Source organism: Plasmodium malariae (assembly GCF_900090045.1).
Source record: "Plasmodium malariae genome assembly, contig: PmUG01_00_22, whole genome shotgun sequence".
In the NCBI taxonomy this organism is placed as follows: Eukaryota; Apicomplexa; class Aconoidasida; order Haemosporida; family Plasmodiidae; genus Plasmodium; species Plasmodium malariae.
In genome coordinates, this window is record NW_021638294.1 from 17239 (window position 1) to 38080 (window position 20842).

A 20842-nucleotide genomic window follows, 5' to 3' on the forward strand; every position below is an offset into this window, starting at 1 on the left:
TTCTTCTATTTACACAACAAATAATCATTTAATTCTAGAAACAGATAAAGCAAAAATAGTTAAGGCTATTTTTACAGTGACCACTAAAAAGTGAAAAAAGAAATCAACCAAAATTATATTAATATTACTTATATATATTTATATTTACCCATATATATTTTTCAAAAAAATCTTAATAAATAAACAAATAGGTTTTTGGACAATAACATCAAATCAAGGTCAAAAGATAAGTTAAAATTCAATGTAAAAAACATTATAACATTTAAAATAACAAAAAAAAAAAAAAGAATATTTATACTTTTGCTTATTAACAAATCCAGATATGCATATTTGATTTTATAAATTATAATTTTATTTAGATATGTTATTTGTATATATTTCTTATGGAATTATATATTATAACTGTTATGAAAGATTTTACTAATAGAAGGATACGCCGTATTGTGTATTTCACATTTCTTATTTATTATCTTTATATACTTTGCAATTATCCTGAAGAGATAAATAAAGGATAGTATAACTATAAATGTAAATATGTAATATCCTACAAATGCTCGATTATACCAAAACACAGAAATATTACCTAGTGTTTTGTCTGGGTTTAAAAAACATAGTAGTATTCCACTTATTGCATGGAAGCTCAATAAAATACAAATAAGAACTGCTTTTTGTTTTGTAACATCTCTTAAAAACTTAAAATCTGCAATAGTAGAATTCCTAAGTGTATTTCTATAGTATATTTTGTCGAATTTTTTTTTTCCTAATTTTGAATTTCTTCCGTAGTGCACAGAATTTTTAATTCTCCCACCATGTTCATAACCTCCTGCATTAAATAATGAACATTCATTTTGCTTTTTATTTATGCCTTTGTTTACTTTTATACTATTATATGTATTCAATTTTTGGTATTCCCTGATAGTTGGTATATCACCTTTTATATGTACAATATCTGAACATTTTTCCTTCTTATGCTTTCCTAGTAATCGATATGATCTTGTAACTTTTTTTATATCAGCAAAGTACTTTTTATACAAATATTCATTATCGATACTCTAAAAAAATAAATATACATGGTTTAAAAAATATATAAATTTTTTCTAACAAAGTAATAATAATAATATGACGCAAAAAATATGAATAACACAAATATCATTAAATAATATTATCTTACCATATCATTATCAAAATGACATATCCAAATTAAAAAGATAAACATAAAAATTTTAAATAAAAAGTTTAATTTAATTTTTCGTTCCATGATATATATTAGTAAAAATTAAATATATGCAATAAGAAAAAATTTATCAATCTTATAATATACTCCTAATGATAAATGATATTTTATTTTATTTTTATTTTTTCATTTTTTCGTAAGAACTTAGTAAAATGTATATGACATTTCATTTTAAAACGTAATCAAGAAAAAATAACTTTAAAAATATATTATATAATTTTTATCTTAATATTATTTATAATAAATTAACATTAACAAAAATATTATAATTTATATTCATTCACAAATACTAATGATATATAATTCAATATATTTAAAAAATTAAATAAATTTATTTCCAATAAATTTAATAATTATAAAAAAATATATGATTTTTTAACATTACTATATACTGTTTTGACATAGAGTATAGAATTCAGATAATGCAGATAAAACATTTGTTTATATATTAAGAGAATAATTAACATTTTTATTGATTTTTTTCTATTAATAATTTTAATTTTGGAAAAAATATTTCTTTTTAGAAAAGTGATATTTTGGAAATAATATATTTATAATAATAAATGCAGGAAAATATATATTATACAAAATACTGCATTTTATTTTTTATAGTTCTTGCATTAGTAGTACATAACATATTAACACCTTTATATACAATGATATATTTAAAAATAAAAAATATAAATACTAACTAATGCACGAAACTCTATATTATTTAAAGATAAATAATGAGGGATCTTTTATACATTTAATATAATTTTTTAAAGTCATATTTTTTTATTATTTAATATTTATATCATTATTTACGAATGAAAATTTTGTAAAGCTATAGACTTAAATATTTTTTCTTTTTTTCCTAATGTACATGTTTAGAAATAATTTAATAAGAAGCAAAAAAGAAAAAAATATATAAAATATATAAATGATGAAGTAATTACTATATGTAATGTATTAATATAATTATAAACTTGGATGAATATTATGTTCTTTTTATTAAACCAAATGTAAATATGAATATATATTTTTGTTATTGAGCTTTTTTATAATAAATATTTAGGTACTTTTTTTTAAATATAATTAAATTAACAATGATCCATAGTAATAAAATAATCAATCATACCTTTAATTTATTGATAAGTTTGTAAAATACACTAGCTTGGTAAATTGTTGCGCAAAATTATTAAATATTAAAATTATATTAATATATCTTGTTATTTCTTGCAAATATTTTAAATAATAATTGAAAATACCTTTTTGTACTAATACATAATATTAACTGAAAAAAACATTATTTCATAAATTATAACTTTATTAAACATTAACAAAAAAATAAAAATTATATTAAAATTTATTTAGTAATATTTCAACGATATTATTCAGAACAATCAATATATTTTAGTGTTATATTCTGCACATCTTAAATATATACATATTAAAAAAAATTATACACGTGCTATTTAATTTACTAAACAGTACCTTATAATATCTATGTAAATGTGATAACTGAAACATGTTTTAATATTATATTATAATTTTCATTTGAACCGATAAAGAACAAAATTTAATAAATTTAATCTAATAATGAGAATTACTACCATTACATTCTTATGTTAAACATATATATTACCTTTATTTAATTAATTTCTTGCTGAAAAAAAAAATAATTTTGAAGTAGAAAAATTAAAACTCAACTAAAAATATAATATTTTATAAGTAAGAATTATCTCAAAAATAAAATAATATATTTTTTCCAGTTTTATCTAAAAAATGAGTGTTATAAATATAATTGGATTATTATCTCTATATAAAGTATATTATGTGTGTCTTTAATAACATATTAACCCTTTATTAAATAAAAATGCATATATGGAAAATAAGATATATATATATATATATATAAATACCTGCAGAATATTGTATGCTCGTAGAAAAAACTTATACTGTTTTGTACTAATAATTCTAATATATCTTTTTACAGATATATATACATATTAAAATTTTACTATAATAAGTAAAAAAAAAAAAAGTAATTTACATATATTATCTATTAATATATTATTATATTTAATTTATCAATATAATATCTTAATAATGTAAAAAATAAAAATATATATATATTTTTAATTTATTTATATATTATAAATAAAATATATATTTAATTAGTTTGTACAGAATTTGGTTAACACCACCGTTAAGTACATTTATAAATAATTTTAAGTTTTCATTTTAATAGTAATTATAAGGAAGCAATAACCTGGTAAATAAATGTAAATAATCTGTACTTAATAACTATATTCTTTTATCGTACATCTCTCACTTTAAATTTATGACAAGCGAAATAAACTAAAAGTGAATTTAATTTGCTTTTACAATAAAAATATTTTATAAGATGTTTCTCACAAAACATATTTTATAGAATGAAATTTAAGTTTTTTAGTAAAAATACCTATAAAAATCCATAAATCTAAATACATTCACCTTCTTTCACTAAATTCAAAACATTACATATGTATTACTAATTTAAAGTAAATAATACATATTCCTAATAACATGAAAGAATAACTATTTTAGACTAGAACAATATATAAAGTAGAAATAAACAATCTTTAACTAAAACATAAATTAACACAAGTACTTAATAAAAATATTTTAAATTTTATGTTATATATTAATTTTATTTCACACATATAGTTTTTCTATAAAAATCTAATTAAATATAAAATATATATGTATATGATGACAAAGATATTTAGCTAAACTTGGAAGATATTTTATAATACTCATGAGAAAATATTAAAACGTTCAAATTCACTGAAAAGCTAAGAACATAATCTATACTTGGGCACTAAGGAGTTCGTGTGGGGTTAGGTGTATTTAAAATATTTAAGCAATTATGAATGTATTTGATAAGCTCATAACTATAGATATCTCGTGTGTTATCTTATATTTATGACTTAATTACAAGAAGAAACATAGATCTTTCTATGCGTTTTATTTCTTCCTTAATTTAATTTTTTCAAATTTTTTAACTTTTTTATGATAGTAAATAACCCCTGTTATAAGTGTGACACCTAATATAATGAAGGGTATGAAATATATTAGAAAACCAAATAAATTGCACGATACATGGATTTCCGTTACCCACTTATCTTTCTTCCATACTGACGCTTCGAAAAACGGTTTTAATATTTCAGACCAATACCTCCCTAAAAGTATATTCAATTTTGGTCCTAACGTTTTCCAAAGATTTGGGGCGAAGGCATTCAATACCTCACGCAATCCTCCTAAAAATCCTGTACCACCAGAATAGTCTAATATTAGTGATAATAATAATAAGAAAAGGAGTAATAAAGGTAGGAGTAGTCGTATTCCGTATTTTTTAAGTACTATTCTCTTATATAATTTATCACTAATTGTCCTATTACTTTTAAGAAAATTCTCATAATCAAGTTCTTTGAATATTTTTTTTTCCAGACGGGAATATTTTTTTGTTTCAAAAATACAAGATTTACTTTTTTTATTTAGTTTATGACTTTCCTCATTATTTAAAGAACATCCATTTGATTTGCTCTTTTTTGATATGTCTCTCTTCACATTATTACATATATTTGTTTTTTCGTTCTCTACATTATATGGTATCACTTCTCTTAATCCTAAAATACATGAATTTATGTTCTTTCTATATTTTGATAGTAATCGATAAATTCTTGTGTCTAATTTTTTAACACCATTGTATTTTTCATCTAAATATTTTTTAAAGGTACTCTAAAATAACAAAGCAAATATTAGTAATTTAAAAAATAAAAAATTTCTTGCCAAAAAAAATTACGAATAAAATTAAAACAATAACAATCTGAATAATGTAAATATTCATAAATATTATTATAATACCAGTTCACTTGTGAAGTTTCCTATCCAAGATAAAAAAATAAACATCGCAAGATTAATTAAAAACAATAATTTCTTCCTTTCATCCATTATATAGATATTTAATATTGAAATATATTAAATAAAAAGTTAACAATAGTATAATATTTTTTTAAAGATGGAGGATAGTATAATTATTTATTAATTTAAATTTTATTTATCCTTTTTTTTTTTTTTTCGTAAAAAATAAAATGTATGTAACTGTAATATATTGTACAATATAGACAAAGAAATAGAACATTAAAAAAACATTAAAGTATTTTTATATTATATTTTCACTAAAATCTCATTTTTTATCAAAATGAAAAATCTAAATTTATCCTTAATATTAAATAGACATAATTTAATGTAGTAGTGTAAATAAATTATTTTTGTTATTAATTCTCTTTAAATAATATAATAAAACAAAACTAAAGATTACTTATTTTTTCCAAGTACTCTTTATGCAGAATATAGAATCTATAGAATATATAGAATATAGATAAATGGCTGTTTTCTATATTCAAAAAATAATAAATAAGATTAAGTTTGTTTTTCCGTTATAATTTATAATTTTATAAATAATACTTTTTGAAGAAGCAGGTTATTATTTTTAATTAATGATAATCATCATGACAACATAATAATAGTAATAATAAATTAAGAAATTAGTATTTTATTCAATTTCTCATTATACATTAATAATAACACTTTCATTCTCTATTAGTTTATTATATATTAAAGAAATTGTATTTATATCATACTATCAAATCTATAAATAATATATACTTTGAAGATGAATTATATATTTTTTTTTTTTATATAAAGATATTATAAAATTACACTTTTAATTAAATTTAATTCATATAATTATTTATAAATTTAACGTTTCTAAATACTTCTAATAAACTACTTAATCTATTTTGTTAAATGTACATATTTAGGTGTATTATTAATAAAAAATAATAAAAAAAAAAAAAAAAAATATTTCTAGTATTAAATGTACCATTATCATAACAAGCCTAGTTCATTAATTATTTAGGTATGTATTAAAAAATAAAAATTCATATACTTTTTTATTATCAGTTTATTATATCAAAGTTATTCAAGTAACTTTTATAAAACGGAATTTAATGAACAATAATATAATTGTAATTATATGATATTAAATATACTTACGTTTCATTTTATGCAAGAGTATTGTATTGCACAATATTAATAATCTAAAATATACAGTTATTATGGAAATCAAATTTATATTAATAAATGTAGACTGTTATTCACATCTAAACATAATCAGTTCCCTTAATATATAACGATAATTTTTATTATTTATAGTATATTAACCTAATATTCATAAATACTAAACATTTTTCTTAAAAAATTTTTTACAGTAAAATACAATATTATAACCTCGATAAAATAAATTTTTAAATATGAAAACAAGAAAAAAGAAAAAATACCTCAAAAAAATGTAAATATATTAAAAGTGATATTACAAATGTACGAAAAGACTTAAAAAAAATATATAAAAACTCGATATGCACAAAAAATAAAACAAATAATTTTTACAGATATATATTATTATTTTTACATATAATTGCAACGATTTTCCAAAAAGAAATATATGATGGTAAATATATTTATTAACATATATTAATAGTCATTTTATTTTTTTTAAATATATTAGTATATCCTTATATATATATCTTTTCTCTATTTCTGCTTTATATTATTATTCCTAAATAATACGTTATGTTTCTGTATCCATTTGGATTTATTTAAAGCCATAATTTTCATGTACTATTAGTATTAAATGTTATTCATTTTTTTTTCCAGTTTTTCTTACATGCATATCTAGTTACATAAAAAATTATTTTTATAATAATCCAAAGAAATAAAAACATTATTAACAACTATTAAGCAGTACTTATATACGTAGACACTAATACATTTAATCGTACATTCAATTTACATGGGATAATATAGCTAAAAAAAATTTTTACTATACTTTTGTTTAATTCAAAGAAAAATGATAATATTGTACATTATAATGCTTGAAAAATAATAACATGAAAAAAAAAAAATATATGCATGAGTTGATGTTTTGAACTTATATCTATAATTATGACTTTTATTTTTGTAAATACTTTAGGACATAATTTATTATAAGTTTTTTTCATGAAATGTATACTATTAGAAAAATCTAAAAAAAATTATTATATACTTAAATAACTTATGTATAATTAATATTCTGAACAAATTATTATAAGATTTTTATTTAGAACAATACATTATATAATATCGTTAATAAAGAATAAAATCATGTAAAAGCCAGTATTGTATAAATTATTATTATACTTACTTATTTTTATTTCTAATAGTACGCGTACATATATATATATATTTTAATTTTTTCTATACATATTCAAAAATACTTACACGAAACTCCAAAAAATAATATATATTTTCTTTTTTATATAAGTACTAGAATTTATGTGAATAGATTTTTACCAAAAAATTAAACTGCATTTTATTTAAAAGTAGTACCATAATATAAATTAAAGGTATTTTAAATATGAATTTATTATTCTTTATCTGAATTCAAAAATATTATTAAATCCTTAAATTCATGAATTTGCATATATTGGACATTCATAAATTTAGAACTTTTTATTGTGTAAAAAATAGGTTGGAAGCATATTACTGATGAAATATTATAAATATAATTTTAAGAATTTTATTATATTTATATTAACGGACAAGAAAATAAGTAGATATGATATGCCATTTACGGATCTATACTTATAATGAAATAAAACTAATGTAATAAAATTTGTGCTTTAATTAGTTATCTTTTAACAAATTCCAAAAAATATGAGATACAATTTTTAAAAAACATATATAGTAAATTATACATGTATAAAATTAAAAATAAATGCATTTTTTAGTAACATAAAAATAACTATTGAAATATGTAGCAGGAAATGTTCAATTTTATAGATTATAAAAACAACGTTATTGTATTATTCTAAAAGCTCCATCAATCATGCACACTAAAAGGTACAATGAATTAAGTTAAATTAGAAATGAAAAATTTAATTAAAAGATAGATTAAAAATGTGAATTATATGATGAACGAGATTAATTAGTGATATTTTCTTAAATTGAAAAAAAACATATATTTTTTAATTATAAAATCATTTAACCATTTTCGATGAAGGGTAACGTGGGAAACATATCATTTTTTATTGGAACTAAAAGTTTTGTCTTATTCAAGAAATAAATACATATATTTTGCTTTATTTAATGACAATATTTTAACCCACTTACTAAAGAATTTAATCTGAGATATGTTAAATTAAATTCATGGGAAATTTATAATATCTGACAATTATTAAAACGAAAATTATTTCAATAAATGATCCATAAATATTTGATTAATTTTAATTCATCCGTTTAATCCTTTAATAATAAAAACAAACAAATAATATATATATATTATTCATTTAACGACTATTAGTAACATACATATTTTAGTAATTTTTATAAAATTGAGTTACTGTCTCATTAATAATAATAGTAAAATTATATATTTTTTTAATTTTTTATTTTATTGAAACGATTCAGTATCTCCAAGTTAGTAAGAACATATAAGTAGCCAATAATTATAAAGTTATGTTTTTTATGATATAAATTAAATTCATATTTATACAACAAAAAAAAAATAAAAGTAACTATAATTATTCTTTCAATAAATATGTTTTATTCCATGTTTCTAATGAAATACCCTTTATATAATAAATATTAATTATTCTTCTTAGTAATATATACATATATATATATATATGCATATATGTATAAATGTATCAAACAACATAAGATCCCTTTCATAATATATAAAAAAATACATATTTCTCTATTTAAAATCTACAATGTGTTTTCATAAAAACCTAAATAATTAATAATTTCAGACTAGAATGAGATGCAAAATAATAAGAAGAATTACTTTGCAGGAATATAAATTATCACAATTCAAAATAATTATATGAATTGTGGTATCATTTATTAATTTTAATGAACAAACATATTTTTATATAAATGTATTTTAATATACAATTGTTTATATTGAGTTAAATTAATAATTTAAAATACCTGTTCGAAAACATTAAAAAATTCAAATACACAAGAACATAAAAAATATAACTATTTATATTTTTATATCGAAGAAATCAGATATACACACCTGTTTATAATACGTTTGATATTACATGCATGTTTATTAAGTAAATAACTAATAATATCATAGTTTTTCATATTAAAAGTTTCTCTAGATAAAGATATATATTCCCTATTATCTATTTTACTCAGACATTAACTTAATTTTTTCATATTTTTCATTATTCCTTAAAATCTTATAAATTGCTATTATAAGTATAACAGATAATATAATCATGAGAAAGCTAAAGAATACTATTACAGAATATTTGTCTGTATATTCTGTCAACTTACATGTAACTTCATAAAAAAAATTACCTAATGTATTACTTTTAATTGTACCCCATTTAACTTTCAAAAATGTTAATCCTGGTGATATTGGGATTCCTATTCCCAGGAATAAAAAAATAAAAAATAGAGTAAATCCAAAACCGTAATTCCTAAATTTTATTTTCTTTAAATCTATATCACAAATTCTTCTCTTTTTTTCAACAATGTCATCAAAATCTTTTTTCTTTATCCATTTTTTTTGAAAATGAAAATGTTTTCCATCAAACATTCCACTATTATAATCTATAATTTCCGTGTAGTATTGCTGCTTATTTAGTAAATTTCCGTTTGATTGTTTGTTTTTACCTTTGGTCAATTTTTCATTATTACATATCTTTATTTTCTTGCATTTCATATTATTTAATATATCTTCTGTTAAACCTAATGTATTTGAATCCTGATCCTTTTTATATTTTGCTAGTAGTCGATAATGTATTGCTTCTGATGTACTATCGAGATTCCATTTCACATTCAGTGATTTGTTAAACATGATCTAAAAAAAAAGAGAAGAGTAAATATTTGTCACATATTAGAATACAGAATGAAATGATAAAAAACATCATTAATTAATATATAAAACTAAGAATATAAATAATAAAATTGTCTTTATATGGAATAATCATAGTACATCACTGCTAAAATGATATATCGGAGCTAAAATAATAAACGCAAAAAATTGAATGCATAATTTCAGCTTAATTATTTGCTCCATGTTATAGACCATTAATATTGTGATATGTTCAGATAGAAATAAAATAATATTATTATAATATAATTCAAATTAACAAAAATACTACATTTGTTTAAAATATTTATTTTTATTATTGCTTCTTAAACACTTAATATAATGCAAAAAACTAAGTGGAGTTTTACATCTACAAAAAAAAATTAAAACTTTATATGTATATTACAATATTTTTAACTTAATATTTTCAAAAAAAAGCAAAGTTTATTTAAAAAAAAATATAATATATTCATAAATATTCAAAATATATAATTTTATTGATTAAAGTAATGCATTGATAAAATAATTTTTTTTATTAAACTTTTTCATAATATAAAAATGAAAAAAAATGTTTTTTAAATATTTAGAAATATTGAGCTTATATAGAATACATAGAAGGTATATAATATATATATAATACATTTCCCTACATGTTGCAAAAATAATTACTAATTTTACGGATTTTACGATATTAATAACCCTAATTTTATTAACATTTTTTTTTAAAAGAAAATTTGATTATTCTTAAAAATATTATTCATATAAATAAAAAAATTGTTTTAATAATACATAAAAAAAAACATTATATATTACGTCAATTATAACGCATAATTTAGTTTCATCTGAAGCACATATAGTACTTTATACGCTATAATATAATTAAATAGGTATAATTAATTTTATATTATATAATCCATGAAAAAATGTATAGTTTAGTGGAAAATAAAGACTAATTTTTTATTTTTGCTAAAAAATTTTTCACAACAACTTTTCTTGATTATTTTTAACTTATATCAATACATTTAAATGAAATGCTTCTAAATTCTTAATTTTTTTTTTTTTGACTAAATATATATACTTAAAAGAACTATAATAAAGAAAAAAAAATAATTATTACATAATATACGTTATTATGCACATAATTTAGTTTTAGTAAAGTATTTGCCTAATTCTTTCTTTAATATAAATATATATAGCATTCGTTATGAATTTATTTTATGGTATATATTAAATTAATATTTATAAAATTAAATTAAATCAACAACTACGTAACTGCTCTAATAATATAATAAATATAGGTATCATTTAATTTATTTCTGACATATTTTATTACTCAGAATTAATAACCTTGTACATATATTATTACTAAAAATTAAAATTATACAAATATATCTTAAAATTTTTTATCAGTATTATGATACACAAAATAAAACCGTCTTTAGAAATATACGTATATAATAAAGAAAAGAATATAATTACATGAAGTATTATAACTTTTAATACTAACAAAAAAAAATATATATATATATTAATGTAAAATTATAAAAATAACAATTTTAGCACTTAATGTAGCATTAAAAAAATACCACTAAAACTTTACTCAAATCGAATAATGTACAATATAACATAATATTATCAAGTAAAAAGATATTTTAATATATAAAATATAAAATATTAAATAATAATATACAGAAAATTCTTTTATATATAGATACTTTTTATTAGAGTGTTATAGAGTTTAGAATAAATTATTTATAGCTTAATCATAAGCAAATATATAACTCTTAAAATTATTTGTAAATTATAATACGTCTTAAACTAAAATAGCTGAAATAAAGGTTATGTTTTACTAAATATATCTTCACAACAAGAAATATGCATATACGAATATTTTTATTCATCACTCTTATTTACCTAAGTAATTGGGAATAATTATAAAAATATTATATATTAAATATATTATTTTAATAATATAATAATAAATTAATAATAATTTTCCTAATAAAAATACTCCTATAAAAAATATTTAAAAAAAAAAAAAAAGTTTTAGTTCTATAATATATATATTTATTATTTTTCAGCTATTTATATATATTTTTTGTCTTATAATTATAGTAATATAGTTTTATTATACAACTTTGTATTTAAATTAATTTTTTTTATAGTTATTCATATTATTCACTTTTTGATTAAATCATTTCTCTTGATATATTTGTCATTTTTTATTACTTATACATTGTTAATATACTAATGCTATTTTATATATTTGATATGATCATGTATATTTTAAACTTTAATAATATGGTATTATATTCAAAAATAATAGCACTATTGTTATTTTACGCACTCATATATATAGAAAAATAGTTTCATTATTCTGTACAAGAGATTCTACTCTATTATGTAAGCTAACATATATTTTATTCTTGAAATTCTTATAATTAGGTTTTTACTATATAAACATTAAATTTATAAATACATCCCTTAAATATATAGTATATATATTATTAATGTATATTTATATTTTAATGATACATTATATATTTTTAGTAGAAAATATAAATACATATATGTATGATATAAAGGTATATTTACAACACAACATACTTAAACGTTTTGATTTAATGTGAGCTATCTTAATTTTTAACAGATCATCTTTATATTTCATGTAAACAAAATATTTTGATAAATTTCAGCAAATTATGTGCATTAGTTAATTATGTAACATTATAATAAGAATAAACTTTTTTATCAATAAAAATATTCCAATTTTATTCGTCTACGATGACCAATAAAATATTTTTGAGTTCATTGTTTTATTTCTACATAAAAAGTTTTTACAGTATGAAAATATAGAGAATATATTCTATATATAAAATTTATTAATAAAAATATACATAATAAAAATTAATATAAATTTAATATTTTTGATATCCAAGCTTTTTTTATGGTCGTTTAGAGCAAATGAAGCACTTAATTTTTCATATATGTATAAAAGTTTTTTTTATATACTCTAATTTATCTTTATAAAATACTTCTAAAATTAAACTTTATATTTTATATTGTATAATTTACAATATATATAATTACTTTTTTGTATAATTTATAATTTACTCTTGGTATATTAGATATTATCTCTTTTATAGTATGGAATATTCTTATGTTATAATAATAATTAACACCTTACTAACCTATTCAATAAATTCGTCATATGATTCATTTTACTGCTTTAAATAAAGACTTTTATAAAACTATTATATATAAGAAAATATTTATCTTTAATAATCACATTAACTGAAAATCTTTTATTACTTTCTTAATTGTATAATGGGATATAGGTAAATTAGTAGGCAACAAGCATCAAAATTTTTAATTTAACGTCCTCCAATTATTTTCCTATTTAAAATTTTATACATATTTCAATTAATCATCTTCTTTATAGAGATAGTTTATCAACCAAGTATATTCTGCAGTGCATCCAAATAATATAAAGTACTATTTCCATTACTATTTTTAAATATTCTAAATTATGTTTGTTATATATTTTTTTTTGTTTTTTTAATAGAAATATCTACGTAAAAACAATTTTTATAAAATTAATATTCGTAGTAATAACTCATTTAATGTAAATTTTGTCTTTAGTAAATTAATTTCAAGCAGGGTGATAGGCTACATTTACTTCTCTTCTCCTTAAATTTGATAAAACATGTGTAGATATGTATTCTGTTAATTCCTGTTTATAACTATCATCTAGACTACGTTTAATTAATTTTTTCCTTATTAATTTTGTATTTATCCAGGATACAATTGGAGTAAACTATTTTAAAAACGATGCGTACAAGAAGTTTATATTATAATTATTAAACAAATATTTATTATTTTTTCTTTATTAAAGATAAATATATATTAGTAAATTAGAATACTTATATTTATATTCTTTATTTCTATTTACCTTATATAAAATAAAGCTAATAAATAAAATTCCTGCAAGAGGAAAAGCAACCAACATTAAAATTTGAGATATACTATAAGTAGATTGACCAGTTGTAGGTGTCGTTCCATTAGGAAAATGATCATCTAATTCATTCAAACCAATAGATTCAGAATGATATTCTTTTATTTTATACTTTAAAGTAAGTAGCTTTTTGCTAAAACATTTAGGAACATGTTTCATAAGTACTTCACAGTATGCCTTAGAACTGGATGAATTACAGGTTTCATACACTTCATTGTATGTATTGATAGCTTGATCAAGGTATTCTTTAGATGCTCTATCACACATATTACCATTAATCTGAAGAGTTTCCTCAATAGTGTCGTGATATTTACAATATTCATACACAATCTTCATTTTATTAAACTCCTCCTTACTAATACTTCCAAAAAAATCACACTTGCACTTATCCCTTCCAGCAATTCTTTTTGAACAAGTATCAAATGTTGTAATAATATCTGAAAATGAACCATCATTTGATAATATATTAAATAATTTATTACCTATCCAGTAGTACAAGCTATAACATTGTTCATTACACTTAGGACCATTATTAGAAAAAGATATGAAACATAAAGCATGTAGAATCTTATCTTCAACACTCTTAATATCATTGTAACTATTTAATTGAGATTTAATTGTTTTAATTTTATCTTCTTCACCGTAACAATGATTATCCCCTGATGATTCAAAATCTTCATAATTTTTCGAAGATAATAAATCTAAGTAACTTTTCTTAGCATTAAAATAAAAAAAAAAAATTACAAATAATGGGAAAATATTATTACTCAGAATAATTTTATTAATATATTTATTTAGAAAAACAAATATTATTCAATGAATATTAAATATAATGTATTATTAAAAAGTATATAAACCTCTAGCATAGATGTCATTTTTAAAGATGGGTTAATTCCTGGCATATTACAAATAAAAGAAAAAACATTTTTTTAAAATAATTTTTTATATATATATCATATTAGAAATTAGTATTTTTCTTATGTTATATTAAATATTTAAAAAAGTATATAGTAATTATATTCTTATAATTTTTTTTCAATTTTTTTTTGAGATATAAACTACAATAATATAATTATTTTCATGTAAAAGTAACATTTATAAATATGATATAGCATGTATAAGATATATACAACAAACGAATAAATAAGAATAACGATATTTTAAGATTTTCTAACTTACTTAAATGTTACACGACTTAATTACATATAGCAAGTAGGATATCGTTTATTTTAATATACATATTCAGAAATTATTTCATATATACATTTATATAATTTTTTTATAAGAATTTTTGGGTATGTATTAATGACGAAATAATTTTTTTACATATATTATTATAAGAAATTGTTCTCTGAAAGATGTAATTATATATTTATAATTAATCTGACAAAATACTTTGTCTGTTCAATTACTTATAATTTCGTTGAAAATATTAAAATTAAGAAATTATTAATAATGTATAAATTCATGCTATATTTGTCTTTAAATATATTTAATGAAATATTTACATAATATGTAATATTAAATTTTGGAATGATTATGTGTAAAAAAATAATTTAAAAATATCTATTTTACATTTAATATATAGAACTATTTCCTTGATATATATATTTATCTTTTATATATCTCTACTTTATACTTATAAATATTATGGTTTTATAATCTTCAAAGTTCTTAAAATACATTTTATGAAACATTAATTAATAACATTAATATATATAGCAACAACTTATTACTTCCACTGAAAGTAAATTCTTAATATTTTTATAGAGATAAACTAAATCCTAATAAAAAGAAACCTTAATAATTTTTAATTTAATAAAAATGATATACTCCTAAAATTAATTTATTTAAATTATTATTATAATTACATAATTATTGAGAATGTAGTGCTCTATCTTATATAAAATTTTTATAAAATTAAGGATAAAAATATTTAAATAAAATATAATTAAAATAAATTTTGTATAATTGATATTTTTCAGAAATATACATAAAACTAATAATTTATTTGACTATATTATAATTATAGTGAACATTACTAACTTATTACTAACTCTTATTATAAGGGGTTTGTCACCACTATTTTACAATATTAATTTTATGGAGTTATTATAATAAATTAACAAATAAAACTCTATCATATATATTAGTATAAGAAGAAAGCAAACCACTATTAGCTACAATTATCACATGTATTAAATTAAATATATTATTATTTATTTTTATTAATATATCCTTTTTTATTAATTTTAGTATTTATAATTCTATTCTGCATGTATATTTTACAGTACGTAAAGAGAATTTTAGTACTTCACATTAATATAATTTGTTATACTTAATGTTAATACTTGTTAATGTAAAATATGAATTCCATTTTATTTTTATGTAACTAAATGATTTCTCTCTTAATATATGCGATTACATTTTATACATTACTTCTAACAGTATTAAATATGTTCTTTCATTACATTTTCCTAATGCAATTTTTTTTAGGTCTTTCATAATTCTTAATCTATAATTATATATAACTGTACACTATGGTTACACATATAAATATTCGTAAAAACGATAGCTCGTAAAATTCTTTTTTTCTTTTTAAAAATGAATGATTTTTTCCTAATTAAATTATGGAAATAATTATATGAATAATAATAAAAATAACTTAGTAGTTTATATTATACCTGTAAAAAATTTTGTTCACTCAAAATTCATTAAATAGAAGTTTTATTTTGTTAAATGATCCTTTTTATTTTTTCTATTTTATTTTTATTATTATACTATACTTAAACTCCCATTATTATTTGAGGTTGTGCAATAGTAAATATAAGCTTACCTTTATAAATAAATTTTTTATTCTTATTTTATTTTTTTCACCATATATTATATAGTTATGTGCATCTTTTGTAATAAGAATGTAAATTTTTGTGGGCATAATAAGAATCAGGATAAATACCGAATTATATTTATTATCTCTAAAAAAATTACGGTTTCATATATATATAATAAAACGGATAGAAAAAAATTTTCTAACATTTTACGCGGTACTAATATTGATCAAGTTGTTAAGTAAGCATCAGAATCTGAACCTCAAGTATTTCCGTCAAAGGAATCTTCAGGTACGCAAAGTAACACTGAAGAAATTCAAAATATTCTAAATGAATAAAATGTATTTCTAGAAACGCCACTGCAACTTCAATCTAAGGGTACATTTACACCAGATCTTAATGCACCGCAACACCCAGATCTTCAAGGGTCACTATCATCTCATTCCCCTGAATCTCCTCAGTTGTCTCCTGAAGTATCAGCCTCTGCCTCAGATTTTTCAAATTATAATGAGCCAATTAAAACTATATGTACCATTAATGCTACTTATTCTTCTATTTTTTAAATAACTGCAATATATAACATATACATTTAAAATATAATTACAGATTCAAAAGAGCATACAATTAATTCATATATTTCTCCTATTCTAATAAGCTTCCTATGTGTTATTGTATTTTCCCTTTTTACTATAGTAAAATAGAACTTAACAATTAGAAATATGGTAATGATTTGTTTACTATTATAATTTATTTTATAAATATCTATTTTTTATATCATAGCACGCTTTAATAGGATTGTTCAAACAAAAAAAGAAAATAAAAAGAAGACAGGTGAAATTTCTGAGATTACTAGTACTTTTATTTTCTAACAATATAAGTAAACGTTTTACAGATAATAATTTAGAAAACTCCATATATGATGATGAAGAAATCATAAAAAAAATTAAAATAAATGAACTTACAAAAAATGTAAATTCGTCAAAGCGACAAAAAGACAGATCCAATACCATAATAGAAGTACATATGGAAGTACTTGAAGAATGCAGAAATGAAGACTGGGAAAACAACAAAGAAGCATTCTTAGAAATATGTATAGATGAGTTAGCAAAAGAGAATTATAGAACCAATCCTAATTTAACAGATGATGATCTAATAAAAGAAAATATTAAAAGTAGCAATGATATTAAAAAACAAAATATTAAATGGAATAAATGAATAGAAAGATATAGAAATCTTTCTGAAAAATTGAAAAAAGAAGAGTGGTATAATAATTAGAAAAATGAATGGAAAAAAGAACTAGCTTATATACAAGAAATTGAAGAACTAAAAAAGAAATCTTCTTAAGAAAATCGCAAAATTTGATCCTTAGAAATAGAAAAAGATCTATAGAAACAATGGATATTAGAAAACTGTAATATTATAGAACAATATTTGGAACAGGAATGGCTTAAGGTATTAATAGAGAAGTTGCAGAGTATATCAGAAGAATGAGTAAGTGAAGAAACCATAAATTATATATCTTTAATAAATATAGAAGAATTGCTGCACAAAGAAAATTATAAAGAATTATATAAATATATAAAAAAAAAAGTATTGACAAAGATGTGTATTCTTGCGCTTATGTGGATATTGGACAAATGTACAAAACAGGTGAATTTTGATAATACGCAATCATACTTGGATAGTTCAATAAATGAATGGAAGGCAGAAGTATATTCAGGCAACAAACAAGAAATTACAGTAAATATAATTGAATATAATAACAATGATATAGAAAATAAAAGAAATAGGGAATTCCATGCGCACATAGGGAAAGACAGTTTCAGAAATGAGATAGAAATTTGGATAGGAGAAGATGACTTATATGCAAGTTCTATAGTTAATGATCGGACAGTAGAAGAATCCACTGATATAGCAGAAAAACACATTTCATAAATTAATACGAATACAACCAAAAATTCTTTAAGATGAAATACTGCTAAAAACAAAGGTTATATGAATTTTGTAATGTCTGTAAGAAATAAAGAAGAAGAATATAAAGTATCAAGTAATAAAGAAGAAATAAGCAAGCATGAAATATGATGTTTGAAATTCAGATACTTAAAATATATTACTATTACATGGGCAATTTTTTATTTCTAATAAAATATCCATTATAACATTATATTAATGCTCTTTTCAATAAAATTAGTAAGATTATATTATATATATTAAAAAAATAATAAAAATTGATATTAACATTTTCCAAAATATTAAACATAGAAAAAAATAATATTTTGAATAATAAAAAAGAGCAAAATAAATAAATTTTAACACTATTTTGAATTAATATAATATTATTACATAAATTTATATAATTATATTTTATTCTATTAAAAATAACTGTACAATATTCTTCACTTTTGAAAAGAAAAATATTCTGTAACCTATAAGTATTCGCATTATTTGGAAATCAATGTTTAATTGATATAGTAAATCTTTTCATTAAAGAAAAATGTTGTTAAAATATAGGGAAAATTAATTATATGCTACATATATTTTATCTTATAAAAAAGTAAACCATATAATCCATAAAAAAATGTTAATCTCTATGCCCTAATAAATGTTCTCATATTAATAGTTCTCATTTATTATAAATTTATAATACTTTAACTGTTATATATTTAATAATTTTTTTCTTGAGTTATTTATATATACGCAAAATGAAAAAATCATATATAAAAATTCATTCTCTTAATAAAGAATTTAATTTTTTTTCTCAACAATATTGTGACTTTAATAAAAAATGTTCATACATATTTATGTACCTTAATATTATTAAAGTATTTATTTTTTTGTTTATATAAGTTTTATTAAAATAAATTTTAAATATCAATTAAATTATTAAAATGACAAAACTGTGATAATAATGAAATTATTCAGGATACATAATTTTTTATATTAACCTTATTATTCACTTTTAAAAAAGGATATAAACCAATAATTAAAAACGATTCTTATTGTTTTATTGTTCTTTTTTTTTTACACATTATAATTTATAAATATTTTTATAATATCAAAGATATAAAATATAATTATAGAAAAGTATATAATTTAAACAGTACTAAATTGATAAGTTTCAACACTTTTTTAAAATGAAGTACAAATGAAACAGAATAAAATTATTTCATAGAAAATTCAAAAAATATCATATATTTTTATTTTTTTCCTTTCAATTAAATATCTATTTTTATTATATTAATAAAAAAATTTGGACACTACCTTTTTGAGTTTTGAAAAGAATATATAAATTCTAACTTTCAATTTTTTTCTCTTTTGATTTTTGTAATTATAGAATAATATATTTCTTTTTAATATTTAGTTAATAATATTTTTTCTTCTTATATTTTTTTTTATTATTGTATAAATTATATATATATTTATTTATTTATAACAAAAACCAATAGTAGATCTATTTGTTAAAATATTTAATCCATTTTGATACATAATAATTTTTTACTTTTATCATATTCCATAAAAAATAAGTAAATTATAAATTTTTATTTACTAGTTTGTATTGAGTAAAAGCATAATAACTTCGTTCTGCTTATTTTTTAAACATTATAATAAATGCAGTAATAATATTAAGAACAACGATAAAAAATAAACTATTCGGAATTAATTATAAGTATTATGATCAAGTCACACAATTCTAATTGGAATATAAATTCTAATTTGTAATATAATATCCTCATATTACATAAAACATATATATTATAGTATGTCAATAATATTTTGTTAAAAAAACATTGTTTTTACTTATTAAT

General features: G+C 18.8%; 4 protein-coding genes and 1 pseudogene across 5 annotated transcripts; 1 reads left to right on the plus strand and 4 right to left on the minus strand.

Moving 5' to 3' along the window:
- Positions 1-389: 389 nt before the first annotated feature.
- Positions 390-1216, minus strand: PmUG01_00042600 (Plasmodium exported protein, unknown function; the record flags this gene model as incomplete). Its single annotated transcript, XM_029003400.1, has 2 exons — positions 390-1052; positions 1172-1216. 2 exons carry the CDS (start codon positions 1214-1216, stop codon positions 390-392), a joined length of 708 nt encoding a protein of 235 aa, XP_028858974.1.
- Positions 1217-4225: 3009 nt separating this feature from the next.
- PmUG01_00042700 (fam-l protein) lies at positions 4226-5212 on the minus strand (the record flags this gene model as incomplete). The annotated part of the gene is made up of 2 exons (XM_029003411.1): positions 4226-4999; positions 5126-5212. The coding sequence occupies 2 exons, from the start codon at positions 5210-5212 to the stop codon at positions 4226-4228; spliced, it is 861 nt and encodes a 286-aa protein (XP_028858975.1).
- A 4291-nt stretch (positions 5213-9503) lies between these two features.
- PmUG01_00042800 (fam-m protein) lies at positions 9504-10412 on the minus strand (the record flags this gene model as incomplete). Its single annotated transcript, XM_029003422.1, has 2 exons — positions 9504-10181; positions 10317-10412. The coding sequence occupies 2 exons, from the start codon at positions 10410-10412 to the stop codon at positions 9504-9506; spliced, it is 774 nt and encodes a 257-aa protein (XP_028858976.1).
- Positions 10413-13845: 3433 nt separating this feature from the next.
- Positions 13846-15083, minus strand: PmUG01_00042900 (PIR protein; the record flags this gene model as incomplete). Its single annotated transcript, XM_029003433.1, has 3 exons — positions 13846-14010; positions 14146-14922; positions 15066-15083. The coding sequence occupies 3 exons, from the start codon at positions 15081-15083 to the stop codon at positions 13846-13848; spliced, it is 960 nt and encodes a 319-aa protein (XP_028858977.1).
- A 2018-nt stretch (positions 15084-17101) lies between these two features.
- Positions 17102-18971, plus strand: PmUG01_00043000 (annotated as a pseudogene). The gene is given in 5 exon segments: positions 17102-17263; positions 17277-17357; positions 17372-17564; positions 17643-17728; positions 17817-18971. Coding segments are annotated over 5 exon segments (1677 nt in total).
- The last annotated feature ends 1871 nt before the right edge of the window (positions 18972-20842 follow it).